This window comes from Gigantopelta aegis, chromosome 15, assembly GCF_016097555.1.
Source record: "Gigantopelta aegis isolate Gae_Host chromosome 15, Gae_host_genome, whole genome shotgun sequence".
Classification (NCBI taxonomy): domain Eukaryota; kingdom Metazoa; phylum Mollusca; class Gastropoda; order Neomphalida; family Peltospiridae; genus Gigantopelta; species Gigantopelta aegis.
The window spans coordinates 19,916,141-19,935,231 of record NC_054713.1 but is presented as its reverse complement, the minus strand read 5'-3'; the positions used below and the strand labels follow the sequence as shown (position 1 = coordinate 19,935,231).

The 19,091-nt window shown below is 35.3% G+C and overlaps 1 protein-coding gene across 1 annotated transcript in view; it reads right to left on the bottom strand.

Moving 5' to 3' along the window:
* Positions 1 to 2,445: 2,445 nt before the first annotated feature.
* The window catches only part of LOC121389705, a 210,274-nt gene continuing 193,628 nt past the window's right edge, over positions 2,446 to 19,091 (bottom strand). The window contains exons 70-75 of the mRNA XM_041521356.1: positions 17,539 to 17,720; positions 16,214 to 16,353; positions 15,198 to 15,347; positions 10,375 to 10,473; positions 8,579 to 8,667; positions 2,446 to 3,024 (exon numbers count right to left, since the gene is read on the bottom strand). Coding sequence (XP_041377290.1) covers positions 2,911 to 3,024; positions 8,579 to 8,667; positions 10,375 to 10,473; positions 15,198 to 15,347; positions 16,214 to 16,353; positions 17,539 to 17,720 — 774 coding nt within the window. The 3' untranslated portion in view covers positions 2,446 to 2,910. The remainder of the gene's footprint in view (positions 3,025 to 8,578; positions 8,668 to 10,374; positions 10,474 to 15,197; positions 15,348 to 16,213; positions 16,354 to 17,538; positions 17,721 to 19,091) is intronic.

Below are 19,091 nucleotides of genomic sequence, written 5' to 3'. Positions count from 1 at the left end.
TATATACCAAGTTCACCACTTTTAGATTTTATCCAAAGTTTAAGTTTTAGACATAAAAACAAAAAGTGATCGAGATACAAAAAAAGTGAGTAATAACTGTTAATTATTCATAATTGTATTTTTTACACTTTTATTGTGAACAAATATATTTTTTCAACCACGTTAAATTAATTTAATTATACATTGTTTGACAAATACATGTAGATGTCAAGGAAATAACATGGGGAGGTCGACCTCTTCAATATGAATTTAAAGTCATGACCTCTTAACATGCCAATAAAACTTGAGCTAAACACAACAGTCTTAAATAAAAGATTTCCCAGTAAAAATCTAGTAGTTGTATGTAATCAAGCAGTTTATGTTAAACTAAAATACTGGCAGGCCACTGCAAATTCAACATTTACATAACCTGAAAAGGGGATATATCAAAGAAAATTACATAACCTTTTTGATTTGCATAACTGATGCACAATAAAAACCTGTTATTCCTGCAATTTGGAGACCTGAAATCCCTTTTACTAATAGAAAAAAGTTTGTTTTGTTTAACGACACCACTAGAGCACGTTGATTTTATTAATCATCTGCTATTGGATGTCAAACATTTGTTAATTCTGACAGTCTTAAAGAGGAAACCCGCTACATTTTTTCCATTAGTAGCAAGGGATCTTTTATATACACCATCCTGCAGACAGGATATATAGCACATACCACAGCCTTTGATATACCAGTCATGGTGCACTGGCTGGAACGAGAAACAGCCCAATGGGATTACCGACGGGGAGTGGTACTTTATACTCATGGGTTCGTCTGGATGTAAGCATGAAAATAACAGTAATGTACAGTGTTCGAGATTAAAAGTTTTGGGCAGTATCCCAGTTGGATACTAACAATTCAAAATCTGGTATCCCACCTGAGAATTTAGTATCCCACTTAAATGAAATTCATAAATAACATCATAACAAATTTGGACGACACCGTTCTCGTTCCCAATCTATTGCTACACCGCAATCAAAATCGCAGAATTCATGAAATTCGCAATCAAACGGAATTGGCAAAAATATTTGCTGCATCTATTTTTGCGTAATATTGACATAAATTAATATTTAGCAGTAATCAATAAGCTTTTCTGACATTACTAGCGATAAACCTACCTGTATCAATTTTCTGCAGATGTGGAATCGATCAATATCTCAAATAAAATTTGAAAGGAGGAAACATCCAACAAAAACAATAGCGACTTAGCGGTTCCCAGCATTAGACTGGGTACGAGTTGGGGGAGATATTGTTACGGCATGGCATTAGACTGAGTAGGAGCTCTAAAAAAAATTGTTACTTAACTTCACCAGTAAATGACGACTTTCACTGTTTCAGCAAAAAATAAAAATGCAGTATTAATAAAACCAAGAACCTTATATGGTATCCCGGTGGGATACTGGGTTCTTGAAGTCTGGTATCCAAAATTAAATCCTGGTATCCCCGGGATACTGGGATACCGTTAATCTCAAACACTGATGTACATGATATACCTATCAAAAGTAGGTCACAGTGACCTAGTTATGATATACCACCTTCCAAAGTTGACTATCCTATGTGAATTGATAAGGAAGATGTGGGCCAGTAAAGGATTACCTTTAATGTGCAGGAATGCGTGAAAAGTAGGTTGTGGTAATCTGGTTATGGTATGCGATACCCCACCACCCTAAGCTGTACATACATGCAAGATTTGATGATCCTATATGAAGAAGATGATGTTTTATTTAATGATTCAATCAACACATTTTATTTACAGTTATATGGTGTCAGACATATGGTTAAGGACCACACAGATATTGAGAGGGGAAACCCGCTGTCGCCACTTCATGGGCTACTCTTTTCGATTAGCAGCAAGGGATCTTTTATATGCACCATCCCACAGACAGGGATATACCAGTCGTGGTGCACTGGCAGAGACGAGAAATAGCCCAATAGGTCCACCGACAGGGATTGATCCCACACCGATCATGCATCGAGCGAGCGTTGTACCACTGGGCTACGTCCCGCCGCTGATGATCCTATATGAATTAATAAGATAAGGCATCACAAGCTCTGGAAATGAAGAGTTTACAGACAGATGTATGGATAACAGCATACAATAATATGGCCCGTCAATGACTGGCGTATAATCAGTCCTTGATGGACCGTCTAAAATTACAATTTAGTGGCCTAAATATTTTCATTTGAGCTGTTATTTCACTCAAGATGTTTTTTTTTTTTAAATCCTTAAAACATACATGTGTATGCATACCTGTACTTTTAAGTATACCTTTCTACATGTATATATATATATATATATGTATTGTATATATCTAGAACAAATTGCTTTCATGATCAGATAGTGTACCACATCTTGTATACACAAAGGTATACTTTAATTATTGTTAAACACAACCAAGACTAAAAAAGACAAAAGGTGTAATCTGTAATACAATTAATATGCTGAAAAAAAATCAATTGGGTTTTCAATTCATGCATGAAATACATATGTATTTACACAGTAGCTGTACATGCATTTAAAAAGGTGTAACAGTATGTAAAGCTGTGTGCAATAGTCTCAACACAAAAGCAAGTCACCCCAAGAGCACCGATTGCCAGAGATGGAAATGCTATGGTTACAAAACTCTTTTAAGTGTCTTGAAAATAAGGCATTCCGATGAACTTCTCCTCAAAGAACAAACAGGAACAGTTTTCAAATAGTGGCCAACATCAGGAATTCCTGGTGGATATGAAGTAATGTCATACATATAATGACCATTTTCAAATACAATTTAAAACAGAATTCCTTTAAGTACACCAATATTTGTCTTTACAACATATAAATTCTTGCAGATGCAGGTGTTCTTCATCCATTAGATACGTTTTGTCACAGATATTTCAGATTATCATCGATTCATCTTTCTGATCTAACAATTTGTCGAAGTCTGGAATTGTGTTCTCATAGTTGTCTTTACCCATCAGCCAGTAAGTTGGTGACATTCCTCCTTTGACCTGAAAAACACAGATAATTAAAATTAAAGGGACGGACCCTAGTTTTTAAACACTGAGGCATATATTTCACTATAAGAGCCGTTTGTGATCACTGAAATCAAACATTGCTTATTTTTTATTGTTTACATTATCCATATCCGTACATCCAAAGTGTTTCTGGTCATCCTGGTGTTTCTAATACCACAAATTGCATTTTTCATATTTTTAAAAATGCACGTGCGTCTGAGAAATAACAGTTATGGAGTCGAGTTTTAGTCTCTTTTTTAACAATATTTCACCAGACTCTTGTTTCACTCTCTGTAATATTATACAAATGTGTTACAGGTGTTTGTAACTTAACCAAACTTAGTGTCCATTTTTATGGTTTGAAACTAGGGTCTGCACCTTTGAAGGAAAGGAAGGTGTGTTTAATTTCACAATATTCTTTACGGGTCATTCTCATTATGCGATTAGTCGCACTGACTTGTACTGTGAGAACACCTAGATCAGAACAACTTTAGTCTTTTACGTTCTGATTTTTGTAGGGCAATTTGCACACGACAAGTTGGTGCAACTAATCGCATAATGAAAGGATAGGAAATGTTTTATTTAACGACACACTCAACACATTTTATTTATGGTTATATGGCGTCGGACATATGGTTAAGGACCACACAGATATTGAGAGAGGAAACCCGCTGTCGCCACTTCATGGGCTACTCTTTTCGATTAGCATCAAGGGATCTTTTATATGCACCATCCCACAGACAGGATAGCACATACCATGACCTTTGATATACCAGTCATAGTGCACTGGATGGAAAGAGAAATGGGCCTACTGATGGGGATCGATCTCAGACCGACCGCACAGCACTGAGCTACATCCCTCCCCCAATCGCATAATGAGAACATCACTTTAAATCACTGCTACTTGGTGGTCAACACAGTTCTACTGAGTCCACACATTTTTATATCTCCTAAGTTCATGGGCCAAAACTGTAAAAGAAAAAGAAAAGAAAAGAAAAGAAGGGTATATCATCTTGAAATTCAAACTTTATTTGTAACAGTAGACTCATTAACTAGCAGAACCACAGTGGCGTGATGTCACTAATGATAGGTTTATAGTGCTGAAACATACACAATGACGTAACAAAATAATGTCATGTGATTAAAATTTGACCAGTTAAGATTATAAGAAGCGATATCTCCTAGGAGAATATTGCAGGAGATATGGCAAATTATAGTGCCAGCGATATCTCCTACAAAGGCCTTTAATGGATGATAAAAATGGGTAGATCACCATGAAAATCAAACTTATTCTGTAACAGAACAAAGCTATACAAAATAGTTTAGCTCAATATCTCAAGGCATTGTGAAAAAAACATCTGTGAGACGGATGGATGGAGATGAAACCTATAGTCCTCTCCTTTTGGAACAAATGGGAACTAATAAACCAGCAACAAGCAGCATTTTGTATTCACCTTCCAACAAATGGGACAGCACATACCACAGACTTGAATATTAAAATTCCACAGTTCATTGATCCTACAGCTCGGTCAAGTGCTCTACCATTGAGCTATAAAGTACATTGTTTGCCATGAAAAAAAGTTTGTTTTGGTCACCAACACCTCTAGAGCACATTGATTTATTAATCACTGGCTGTTGGATGTCAAACATTTGATAATTTTGACATAGTTTTGGAGAGGAAACCTACTATATTTTACCTTTTATATGCACCATCCTACAAACAGGATAACACATACCACAGCCTTTAATATACCAGTTGTTGTGCACTGACTGGAACTAGAAATAACACAATAGCCACACCAACCTAACCGACGGTGCATCAAGCGAGCACTTTACCACTAGGCTACATCCACCCCTTTGCCATAAAAAATGCACATTATGCACATTCCCCATTATTTTACATTATATGTCACTGTGGGGAAAAAAATGTCTGGAAAACACATTTTGTCTCCTAAATTCCAGGGTCATACATGGAAGTGAAAATTGGGGAAATTGCCATGAAAGTCATTCTTGATTTGTACCAATACATAATAAAACCATACACATTTTCAGCTCAATATTTGGAAGCATTGCAAAAAATTGTCTGGAAAACTATGTGGGACAGACAGGATGGAGACAAAACCTATACAGGGGTGCACAAATGTGAAATTGTGATAGTTGCCCGGTGGGCAACCAGTAGCTGAACTTTGGTTGCCCAACATCTCTTGGTTGCCCACATAGTATTTCATAAAAAAGTTTTATGAATATAATTTTGAACTGTCTTTAAAATGAAACTGAAATTTAAAAAAAAAAATTATTATCATTACTTATCAGTTTAGTTTTATTTCTTTTTTAACATTATTTATCTACAGCTCATCTTCGCTTAGGCTGAAAAAAAAGTTCGTTTTGTTTAACGACACCACTAGAGCACATTGATTAATTAATCATCGGCTATTGGATGTCAAACAAATGGTAATTCTGACTCGTAGTCATCAGAGGAAACCCGCTACATTTTTCCTAATGCAGCAAGGGATCTTTTATATGCACTTTCCCACAGACAGGAAAGCACATACCACAGCCTTTGTCCGGTTCTTGTGCACTGGTTAGAACGAGAAAAAAACCCAATCAGCTGAATGGATCCACAGAGGTGGTTCGATCTCGCTTGGGCTGTCACAGTCATAATACTTAATGAATTCGGGGCTCATCCAGGATTAAAAATACCTGTAGCCAAAACAATTGCCAAATGGGATTTTTATTTGCCATAATGAAAATGTTTTAGCCAAAATTGTTTTGTGTAGTACATGTACTGTATAGAGTATTTATATATGAATATGAAAATGTATCTTTTTCAGCTAATTATGTACAAACTGGAATACATCTGAATAACAAAATTACCTCCTGATCAAAATCAAAAACAGCAATGGGGGTAGGGGCAGTTAATATATTACTTTGATTTTTCAGTGGGTGAGGGGCGATATGCAGAGTTGGAAGCCAATGCCCTCTGCAAACACACCCCAAAATGTAAGGCCTATGGCATTAATAAAAATCTGAGAGCCAATATTCTTTTTTTTTTTAAACAGTGCTCATTATTTCTGTAAAATAGCAATCTTTATTTTGGTTTGAACTGCTTTTAATTGTATTTTAAGGTAAACTATCTATTCCACACCCAATTTCGTAATTTGCGCCATTTTGTTGATTTCCGCGTCGTGTTAATGCTTGTTGTTGATTTCAGCTTGTAAAATACTAGCCTAAGAATGCTGACTTCACGTTATGACAACTATCCATTTACGTCAAAAGGTTTTGATTAAAAAGATAATGAATTAAAATTTTATTACCTTTTGAGATGTCACCTCACAGTCAACAAATTTATATAATATTTTATCTGACAAATAACATGATTATTTTTAACTAATTGTATTCAGTGTACGTTTAACCGCAATTTGTATAAATACTGCATGTTCCTTTTCCACGATCGCGAAATGCATGAGTGCGAAATTAACAAAGACAACGGAAATGAACAAAACAAAACGGCAATTAAGTATTCATTGATGCGAACAACTATTTGATGGTGTGTTTTTTCTCTCACAAATTTACATCAAGATTTACTTGTGTGTAATTGCTTTGTTTAATGTCTGCAACAATGTCTTGTGGCACGTGCAACAATCTCGGCTGACTGTCAAGCGTGACCTATATGCACACTGAGAACAGCCAACGAACGTTTTCCAAACGTTCACGAACTATGTGATTGGTTCTCGACGTGGACATTGGGTTTAACGTGAAGCACGTAAACCAGTTTAGCGGATGTTTTTTGTTTTGCTCGGTCTAGCTGAACTCGGTCCTAGCCTACTTGTCTTTGGCCCTGAACTAGCATGTGTATTGAAACTGACACGCAATTTTGGTCCATTTTTATTACTTTGGCTCAAAGACTTTACAGAGTTAAAATAACACCTACAGATTCTTCAGACTTTTCTTACATACATGTTGCCGTTAAAATTAATAACTGATTATTAAAATAAGCAAACATTGTTATGCTGAATTCTTGATGACACCGCTTCTCGTTACCAGTCGCGAGATCCCTGTTAATATTTGGTATTATTATTATATGTTAGGTGTCGGATAGATTATGTAACCGATTGTTCACATCGGAAGATAGAAAATGGCTTAGCCAAATTTTCAGCTCAGAACTGGATGGTTGTTGGTGTAGTTTGTGGCCTTTCACATGTCTTGTTCCCTTTGCTAATAGCCACCATTCTGAAACGTATCTGTCTGCATTGAACTCGTCAAAATCATGCATGGTGGACGCTGAGTGGATGGCAAGTGTTAGGGTGGATATTTATTTCGCCTGTCAGTCAAGTTATCAGTTTCAATACTTTTGAATTGCCTGTGATTGTCCGAGTGTCGTGAAGTTTTGTTTTTCATTTTACTTGTTTTAGGATTTTCTTGGTTGCCCATTGGGCAACTGTTTGACAAAGAATGGTTGCCATAACATATTTTGGTTGTCCCTGGCGCGCGGACAACCGATTTGTGCACCCCTGACCTATAGTTCCCTCAGGTTGGACCGGTAGAGGGCTACTATTGTTCTTTAATACTGGTGCCGGGTTTAATTACAAAGGAAAATAAAGGAACATTTGTTTAACGACACTTCAGCACATTTTAAACAAGTTAATTACAGCATTAAACATATGGCTATTTTGACATTTTCTCAACAGATGGAGTGAATAAGAGGCAACAAGTATTTTGAAAGTCCTGCGAAAGCAATACATGTCTCCTACTGGGCCCAACTAATTTTCTTATCTCCTAAGTTCAAGGAACATAACTCTGTCAAAAATGGGTAAATCACCATGAAAGTCAAACTTGATCTACATGATAAAGCTATACACAAACTTTCAGCTCAATATCTCAAGGCATTGTGAAAAAAAAAAAACCCTGGAAAAATGTATGTGTGACAGATGGACGGATGGACAGACAGACAGGATGGAGATGAAACCTATAGTCCCCTCTGGATGGACCAGAAGGGGAATAATAATTGCCAGAACACAGGTTTCTCCTGAAAAGCAGCAAGGGATATTTTATATATGCACTTTCCCATTGAATAGTCCACAGCAAAAATAGTGCTGTAAAGAATTAAAAACTCCACAGTAACCTCCAAGGCATTGCCAACTGAATGAGCAATTGTAGGGGTTGTACTATGGTCTTAGGATTAGGGTTAGGGTTAGAAATATTGGTTGTGGGGAACTGGTTGGGACGGGAAAAAAGTTGAGTCATTAAGGGTGATCAATTCTGCTACCCATCCAGTCATGTGTGCAGGACATTATATGGTGTGTGTGTGTGTGTGTGTGTGTGTGAGGGAGGTCTAGACTGGCAAGTGAAATTTCTTTGGGGTTGGGTCAAGCTCCTCCAATAAATATAATTATTTAAAAAAAGAAAAGAAAACAATTCATTTTGAGTGAGGGGGGATTCAACCACTGAAACTCCCCCTCAATTATTACACCTAGGACAAGTGCTCTAGTATTGAGCTACCTCCCCACCCCCCATTCTTGGATGGACTGAACCGCTGCTATCTGCTCACCTTATCTGTCGAGTCTCTCGGTTCAACTTTATATTTTTTTGTTTTCATCAAAAGCTCAGCTGTTGTCTGACTCAGATGAATTTTGAAAGCTGTAAAATAATAAATAATTTTTTTTAATTTGTATGACAACAACAACAATTTTTTTTAATAATTTGTATGTTATCATGTAAAATCAATATTAAAATCAACAACCCTAGTTCCTTAGCTATGTATCTTTTTTGTTTCACACTGAATAAAGTTTAAGGTTTGTTTTGTTTAACGACACCACTAAAGCACATTGATTTATTAATCATCTTTTATTAGATATATGGTAATTTTGAGTCATAGAGAGGAAACCTGCTACATTTTTCCATTAGTAGCAAGGAATCTTTTATATGCACCATTCCAGACAGTATAGCACATACCACAACCTTTGATATACCAGTTATGGTGCACTGGCTGGAACGAGAAATAGCCCAATGGGTCCACAGACGGGGATCGATCCCAAACCGACTGCAAATCAACTGGGCTACATCCCACCCCCATATTGAATATGTCAAAGCTGATAATTTAAGTGAGTTTTACAATGTCATGGAAGTAGTGTATAATTTAATGGTAAAAACAATAACAACAAATATATTAAACTGCGTAATAACCTGTAGGGTGAAAACAAGTTAACGTTAAGTTTGTTTTGTTTAACGAAACAACAACGTGCAACAATAATCCATAAAATGTGTCGAGCGCGTCGTTAATTAAAACATTTCCTTCCTTCATGAGGATTTATCCATTTTTGACAGTTATCAGTGTTGTAGGAAGGTGCCAAAAGGTGGGGGACACACGCACACACATGTATATATATATATATAAAAATATATATAAACCATCGCTGCTGCTATTGGATAAAAAAAAAGTGGGAGAAGGGCACATGCCCCCCCCCCCCCCTCCCCCACACGCCAGTGGTTATGGCCAAATCAAGTTGACTTTCATAGGTACTTAATAAAGGGCCATAACTGTCAAAAATGGAATTTATCTATGTTTAACAGAGTTATGTCCTTTAACTTAGACGATATAATAAATGGAATTTATCTATGTTTAACAGAGTTATGTCCTTTAACTTAGACGATATAATAAATGGAATTTATCTATGTTTAACAGAGTTATGTCCTTTAACTTAGACGATATAATAAATGGAATTTATCTATGTTTAACAGAGTTATGTCCTTTAACTTAGACGATATAATAAATGGAATTTATCTATGTTTAACAGAGTTATGTCCTTTAACTTAGACGATATAATAAATGGAATTTATCTATGTTTAACAGAGTTATGTCCTTTAACTTAGACGATATAATAAATGGAATTTATCTATGTTTAACAGAGTTATGTCCTTTAACTTAGACGATATAATAAATGGAATTTATCTATGTTTAACAGAGTTATGTCCTTTAACTTAGACGATATAATAAATGGAATTTATCTATGTTTAACAGAGTTATGTCCTTTAACTTAGACGATATAATAAATGGAATTTATCTATGTTTAACAGAGTTATGTCCTTTAACTTAGACGATATAATAAATGGAATTTATCTATGTTTAACAGAGTTATGTCCTTTAACTTAGACGATATAATAAATGGAATTTATCTATGTTTAACAGAGTTATGTCCTTTAACTTAGACGATATAATAAATGGAATTTATCTATGTTTAACAGAGTTATGTCCTTTAACTTAGACGATATAATAAATAAGGTCCAGTGTGAGACATGTATTTTTTTTAAGACATTACTCTCTAAATGCTTGTTCAAAATACGAACCCACTGATGATTCATGTATATTTTGTGCAGCAGTCACCGCTTGTCCAAAGATACAGTACCTTGGCACCGTGAGCCCAATAACACCACCCACGACAGGACCTGAAACGGAACAGCTCATGACATCCATAATTCAAATCTGTGAAAATTGTCTTATGTCTGCACTGGTTAAACTGATGCCACACGACTTACTAACGCATGCTACACTATAGCGCACAGCTATAGAACCATTAACTAGCAATGGCATGACGTTACTAAGGAGTGGCATGACGTCACTAAGGAGTGGCATGACGACACTAAGGAGTGGCATGACGTCACTAAGGAATGGCATGGCATCATTAAGGAGTGGCATGACGTCACTAAGGAATGGCGTGGCATGACATGACGTCACTAAGGAATGGCGTGGCATGACATCACTAAGGAGTGGCATGACGTCACTAAGGAGTGGCATAGCATCACTAAGGAGTGGCATGACGTCACTAAGGAGTAGCTTACGACTGAAACAAACAGTGATGTACATTCTATTTATAACCAAAATCTGTTTCTTGTTTTCAAAACATGTTTTTTGAAAAAATAATAATAATAATAAAAATTATATAAAAAATAAGGAAATATGGCTAAGTGTTAACTCTTGAATAGTCATGTATTTGTATGATTTTGTCTTAAATAGTGACATAATTTATAAACTGAAAACATTACGGTGCCCTTGTTTCAGATAAAATTTGAAACATTTGACCTTGGTATTTTGTAAGGTACTTTCTAGTGCTTACATAAAAGCAAAAGTAGGAATCACACCTTTTTTTTTTACTCGTTATTGCAAATACAAAGTATAGAGTAAAATAAATTTAAATCATACAGTTCATAGATCATAATTTTAAAAATAAAGTTAACCTTAAACTCAAAGCAAAGATTAAGCTGTCATTCTCCAAACACAAATTAAAGTTGAATTTGATGGATTTATGTTATTAAATTACCCACATTTTTATTGACTTTAATTTGCCTACAGATTTTGCGACCTAATTTGCCTAATTGCTAATACTTTTTGAAGTCCAACTTAAAGACCTTCATTTACAGATTGTTGACCTAATTAATGGCCCAATGAAACATTATCTGCAAATATATAAATTTGATTTGAAAAATACTTTATTTAACCATATACAAAACCACCATATCCCACTTATTGTTGATATTTTTGAAAAATAAGTGAATTATGTACAGTACAGTAAAAAAAAGAGAAAAAAAAAATTATAATAATAAAAAAATTATAATAATAAAAAATGTCAAGTTCATGTTTGCACTACTTGGCCTTATCGCTGTTATTTTGTCATGAAATAATAGATTTTAAATTATTTATTATGTATACTGCTGGTTCTCATTTACCAAGACTCTTATACATGGCAGTCGTGTATATAAAATTCAAAGGTACATAAATATATACATTTGTAGCCTCATTTCGCTGTACGTTTTAGACTTCCAACAAAAGAGTTACAAGATTTAAAAATGAAATTTGCTGAGTTTGTCATGGAATTCCATTCATTGTGGCTCATTTAAAAGTTTTGAATAATACTATAGTGAGGTTTGGTATTCTAAATGAATGTAATTTTCATTTATAATCCATAGTTAGAGATTTTATACCTTTAAACCCTACCAAAGTAATATTTTGAGCGCTTACTCCCAATTGGTTGAACTGCTAAAACAACAATAGATATGGTTCAATGGTCTCACTGACATGCATGTTGTTACCTCAGTCATTATAATGAACTGTTCCAGATTATTTGGAAACCGATTATTATTGTATAGATGGCATAGATATCGCTTAACGCATAAAGTATGCAAATATGACAAATGTCGAAATAATCCATGTATTGAATGTAGTGAATGTCTGTAAATAATTTAAAAAGGAGGTCTCCATCTAAAAAAAAATATTTCACAAAAAGCAAAACATTTTTCAACATTCTAAAATATTCATTCTTTCCAGTACACATACAAGTACAAATGTCCACTTAAAGGAAACATGTCACGTAAACCATATTTGGCACCAACCATGTACAATTAATTATAAATTGAATCACCTAAAAAAAAAAATTATAAAAAATTAATTACTTAAAATATCTCCATAAAAGAACCCCAGATACGAGCTCTTAGCGGAAATTGCCGATCTTTAATGAGCAGGGCAATCACGAGGTCCCTGACATCAGAGACGCGTCGCTTGATCTGAAGCCTTACACTTAAAAGCATTAGTCCGTACCACTCATAAAGAATCTAAGACTTGCACAGCTTACCAAAACAATGAGTGTTCGTTCGCAAAACGTTTTGCCATATCAATATGAGCTGTTAGTAAATGAAGAAAGACACACATTTACTTACAACAGTGATACTGAAGAAAAAACGGATAGCGAGTCGGAGGGTGGAGAAACTGATGGTGCCAGACCAGACCGGTCGACCAATTTACAGCCCGGAGCCCGAAAGTAACCCGGAGACAAAACCAAAACTCGGATGCTAATGCCGAGGTGTATACTGTTCATATTTAAAATAAAGATACACCTCGATATGATGTATTTAAATATGTAAAAAATATAAATGTAGGACAAACATTTTTGGGTTTTTGTTTTTTTTAGAAAATATCGCATTTTTTATGTTCGGGCTGTACATAATGAAATCTGTATGCACAGTGTAAACAAACGCTCTAATTTACGACAAGGCGCTTCACTTTCATTAACCTGGCTTGTAAAACAACATAAATGACTTGAGAGTATAATCAACTTTTAAACTAAATATATTTCTATTTGCATCAATAGAACGAAATGGGGTTATAGTATTTTTCTCTCATAAAAAAAAAAGTAGCATATTATTAGGCCTATTGGTAGGGTGCGTTAGAGTAAAAACGACCACTCACGATACCCAAGTGATAATTTTCTTTTCTTTGGTACTACGTAATTGGTCAGTTTGGTAATTTTAGATGGGAAAGTCTACTTAATCAAGGGTTTTACAGCATTATTTACAGTAATGAAGCAGGGCGGCTGATAATGTCCATTAACATTGTACTATAGTCGCGACAGGTTACGCCACATGCAAATGCAATACCCTGTAATCTTAAAAAAATTGGCACGTATTTTGTACGCATGTCTAGACCGTGGTAATCACTTACCTGGTCGATACCCTGCAATATACACCTGCCAATCAGGAATCACATGTGCAGGCCACGGAAAGAAAGGACCAATTAACTAAAACAACACTCCGATTCTCAAGTCAGCCCGTGGATGAAACATAATAGTTATTTCGACACCGACAGTAGTGGGTTTTTTTGTATTGAACTTCGTGTTGCTTTGGGGGCTTCGGGCGATGAGGAACGTTTTTGTAACGTATTCCGCCCGAAGATTAAAAACATTATTTAAAATTATTATTGTTTTCTACACGTTTTTTAAAAACATATTTAAATACATCGTACTGAGATGTATCCTCATGCCAAATCCCATGTTTGTATATGCCATATTTAATTACTTATTGACGTTTCCTTCTTCGGACGGTGAATACAGATTTTGTTATGTAGGCCTACAGCCCTAACATGAAAAATCTTTTTTTTTCCAAAAAAATAAATAAATAAAAAATTCTACATTTTTGTTTTAACATATATAAATACATCATGCTGAGGTGTATCTTTGTGCCAAATATGTACAATGTACACCTCGGCATTCGCAACAGAGTACTGTTTTTGTCTCCGGGTAACGTTCGGGCTCCGGGCTGTAATTAGGAGGACACCAAAGTACTATGCGGTGTTGGTGTCCAATCTTTTCTTTTGCGATAAAATACACGCGTCTTTCTTCGGATACAATCCTTTGGAAAACCATAAAAAGACAATCCCAATCGTTTAAACTGTTTATTTTTACACCCGAAGGCCGCGCAGTACGGCACTGTTGGACTGAAAAGATCGTAAGCCCCTTACTCCATATATAAACAGTTAACAACAACGGAAGAGTACAGCGGCTCTGACGTCACTTCCCTTTTTTTCCGAACGCTCACGAAGAAATATGCATAAATCGTACTTTGATACTGGTTAGCGTAATTTCTTCATTTTAAGTTAACTACACGTATTTTATTGTTATAAAGTTATTTGTATATTATTTTTATATCATTTTTCTTTTAAAATGAGCTATAATATGGTCTCGTGTCATGTTTCCTTTAAGCAGCAGTTTCTTGGAAAAAATATGTTTATGTACGACAGCCCATTTATGTACACTGGTAAATAAACCATTGTCCTCTCTATAATCAAAACTTGTATAAACATGAAGAGGCCATGTTCATTACATACACAGGTAATCAGGTAGTGGCTATATATAACAGACGAGTACTTATTGTTCGACCAATTGGCATTTCGACCAAATGGGACACCTTTACATTGTATTAATATTTTTAATAAGTACATTGTATTAAATAATTCTTAAAATATATAAAGGACCTTTCACAATTATCAATATTTTCATGAGCATAATAACTAGATCATTTTGAGGGTTATCCTCCACCCCTAAAAGTGAACTTTATTAAAAAAATATATATATTGAAAGGAATATTGTTATAAATATATTTTTGGTTTGTTTTTAAAGTGTACACTGGCATTAACCCACCCACCCTACATATAAATGTCGACAATTGTTGAGTCTTTAAAAATGTGCAAGTTGTTGACATTTTGACTATCTTTTGTGTTATTACCAGTATGAACTCCAGTTCTGATTTCCTGGATTTTAGTAGGGTTAAAAATGTTAATAATTGTTAAGAGCCTCTAAAAATGTGCAAGTTGTTGACATTTTGACTATTGTTCGAATTATTACCAGTATGAACTCCAATTCTGATTTCCAGGATTTTATTAGGGTTAAATCTGATCTTGAAGTTGACCATGGAACAGAGCATGTCCAGAGCCAAAGTTGCAACATGTTCAGCGTGGTGACGACTGGGCATCCGTAAACCACCGATGACCGTGTCTAGAAACAGAAAAATATTTAGCAATTTAACTGATATCATAGAGCCCCCATATGTTTATAAAACTTTAAAAGTCCCAGCATTTCATTTCAACTTATTTTTGTGTTTATATACAAATATGCTTCAAGCATGCTGTCCTGGGCACGAACCTCAGCTATCTGAGTTGTCTGTCTAGGATTGAGGGTCAAAGTATGTAGACTTGGTAAATGTAGATTTAAGACTGTGTACAACAAAATTACCCATTTTATTAGTCTCTTGCAATCTTTAATGCCATACAAAAATACCAGGTTTCCTTAGTTCTGTGTTTAAAGTTTTGTTTTGTTTAACAACATCACTAGACCACATTGATTAATCAATCATCGGCTATTGGATGTCAAACAAATGATAACTGACAGTCTTAGAGGGAAAACCCGCCACATTTTTCCATTAGTAGCAAGGCATCTTTTATATCCCACACAGACAGGATAGCACATACCACAGCCTTTAATATACCAGTCATGGTGCACTAGCTGGAACGAGAAATAGCCCAATGAGCCCATCGATGAGGATTGATCCCAAACCGGACGTACATAAACCGAGTGCTTTATCATTGGGCTTAGTCTCGCCCCCGGGTCTGTGTTTGATATCGATCTTTGTTTCCTACCCTGTCTCTATCCCTGTATATATGCTACAAGTGTAACAGTGACATGTAGCAAAGCGTGACTCAATCCACTGAACTCCAACTGTGACACTAACATCCATGATTGCAACAGGTGATATGTTTAATATGCTAATCTTTTCTCTCTTTTTTTCAATCAAATACATTTTAAAGTTTGGTGTGACATAAATTAAATTTATAAATATATTAAGTAAATATCTGCCATCTTACATGCATCTCCAGTGGTGTGGACTTTGAAGACATCGTAACTCTCCATAATTTTATCAAACATTGTGTAGAGATCATTGAGAAAAGATACCAGCTGTATGGGTGTCGTTTTTTTAATCATACTCTGAAAACCAATGATGTCACTGTAAAATAAACCAGAATCTTATGAGAAATATTCAGAACTTCACGTACGGTTTCTTTTTTTGCTTCTTATTTATTGTAAGAGTTTATTTTGCGCAAGAATATACAGTGAAACTCCTCTAAATCGGACACACTACGAACCAAGTAGAAATTCCGGTTTTAAGAGGTATCCAGTTTACAGAGGTTCTCTTCTGCACAGATATTTTTTTTTGAGGGAATTCCGGTTTACAGAGGTTTCACTGTATTCTATAGATCGACTGGTATGTTCTTGCATAAGACAAACTTATGCAATAAATAAGAAGTTCTGTATTTATTTATTTAATTTTTCACCAAACATTTTTTAATTTAATGTCATAACTACACTTTATTAAGTCTATGATCAATTAATACTCCTTTCATGGATTTACTTAATGTTAAGAATCATACTATGCAGCGTCATTTTAATCTCAACTTAGTTTTGTGCTTATAGCCAATTAAGGTTCAAGCACACAGTCATGGGCACACACCTCAGCTATCTGTCCATGACAGAGGGTTAGTTGTTAGTGATTAGTGAGAGAGAAGATGGTGTAGTGGTCTTACATCGAGTCGTTAAAACTTGCTCTAGGTAGGATCCGGTACCGGTCTGGGAACACTGTACCTACCAGCCTTACGTCCGATGGCCTAACCACAACACCACTGAGGCCGGTTCTGCCGCGGCAAGCATGTGTAATGTTTCAAATAAGATGTGACGTAATTTGTAAATCATATATGAGGTAATTAACAAAAAGGCACCAATTCCAATAAATATAAAAAGGGAATTCCCCATTTAAAAGCTCTGGTCCAGATAAGATAAATTTATCACAAGAAAATATTTCAAAAACTTTAATATAATAAAGTAAAGTTTGTTTTAACAACACCATTAGAGCACACTGATCTATTAATTATCAGCTGTTGAATGTTAAACATTTGGTAATTCATACTCTTAGAGAGGAAACCTGCTACATTTTTCCATTAGTAGCAAGGGATCTTTTATATGCACATCCCACGGACAGGAAAGCACATACCACAGCCTTTGATATACCAGTCGTGATGCGCTGGCTGGAAAGAGAAATAGTCCAATGGGCCCACCAATGGGGATTGATCCCAGACCGACCACGCATCAAGCAAGTGCTTTACCAGTGGGCTTAATATAATAAAAGAGTAATTACCTCATTAAAATAGTAACACTGTTGAACGCCTCCGGCTCAAGGAGTTGGCCACATTTCAACTGCTCTAAGGTTGGACTGGGCAACAAGTGACCAAGAATCTTTATTGTTATATCTTTCTCTGCAAGCAGGTTCTTTGTCCTCTCGGCTAAAACATCCTCCAGGTTACAGGAATACCTTTCAAGCTAGAACAAGTAAAGTTCTCTTATAACTATTACAATGTTTAATTGAAAACACATTTTATTGCATATAAACAATACTTTTCAAGCTAGAACAAATAAAGTTCTCTTATCATCATTACAATGTTTAATTGAAGAGATGATTTTATTGCATAGAAACAACAAAAGGCTTGGGCACAAGTTTGCCATCTTGCTAGGCCCTCTCCTATCATTACAATGTTTAATTGAAGAGATGATTTTATTGCATATAAACAAAAGGCTTGGGCACAAGTTTGCCATCTTGCTAGGCCCTCTCCTATCATTACAATGTTTAATTGAAGAGATGATTTTATTGCATATAAACAACAAAAGGCTTGGGCACAAGTCTGCCATCTTGCTAGGCCCTCTCCTATCATTACAATGTTTAATTGAAGAGATGATTTTATTGCATATAAACAACAAAAGGCTTGGGCACAAGTCTGCCATCTTGCTAGGCCCTCTCCTATCATTACAATGTTTAATTGAAGAGATGATTTTATTGCATATAAACAACAAAAGGCTTGGGCACAAGTCTGCCATCTTGCCAGGCCCTCTCCTATCATTACAATGTTTAATTGAAGAGATGATTTTATTGCATATAAACAACAAAAGGCTTGGGCACAAGTCTGCCATCTTGCTAGGCCCTCTGCTATCATTACAATGTTTAATTGAAGAGATGATTTTATTGCATATAAACAACAAAAGGCTTGGGCACAAGTCTGCCATCTTGCTAGGCCCTCTGCTATCATTACAATGTTTAATTGAAGAGATGATTTTATTGCATATAAACAACAAAAGGCTTGGGCACAAGTCTGCCATCTTGCTAGGCCCTCTGCTATCATTACAATGTTTAATTGAAGAGATGATTTTATTGCATATAAACAACAAAAGGCTTGGGCACAAGTTTGCCATCTTGCTAGGCCCTCTCCTATCATTACAATGTTTAACTGAAGAGATGATTTTATTGCATATAAACAACAAAAGGCTTGGGCACAAGTTTGCCATCTTGCTAGGCCCTCTCCTATCATTACAATGTAATCACAGTAGGATAATGTTTTTGGTCAATTGTACATGAACATAAAAATGACGCTAGAACATCGCATCTTATGCCATTATAAATTTCACGGCTCAATCTTAACAATAGCCTGAATAGGAGCAAAATATTTATTTTCGGATCACAAAGTTGATTTAATTTAATAAAAATAAAAATATTTATGACAACCTACTGAAGAAGCCAGTTATCTTCTTTTTGATGTGCACAATTGAGGTTAATATATCCTATAACTTACCCATAATATCCATATGTCATAAACCCATTTGATATTTACCATTATTATCTTGGTTAATAATGTTTTGCTG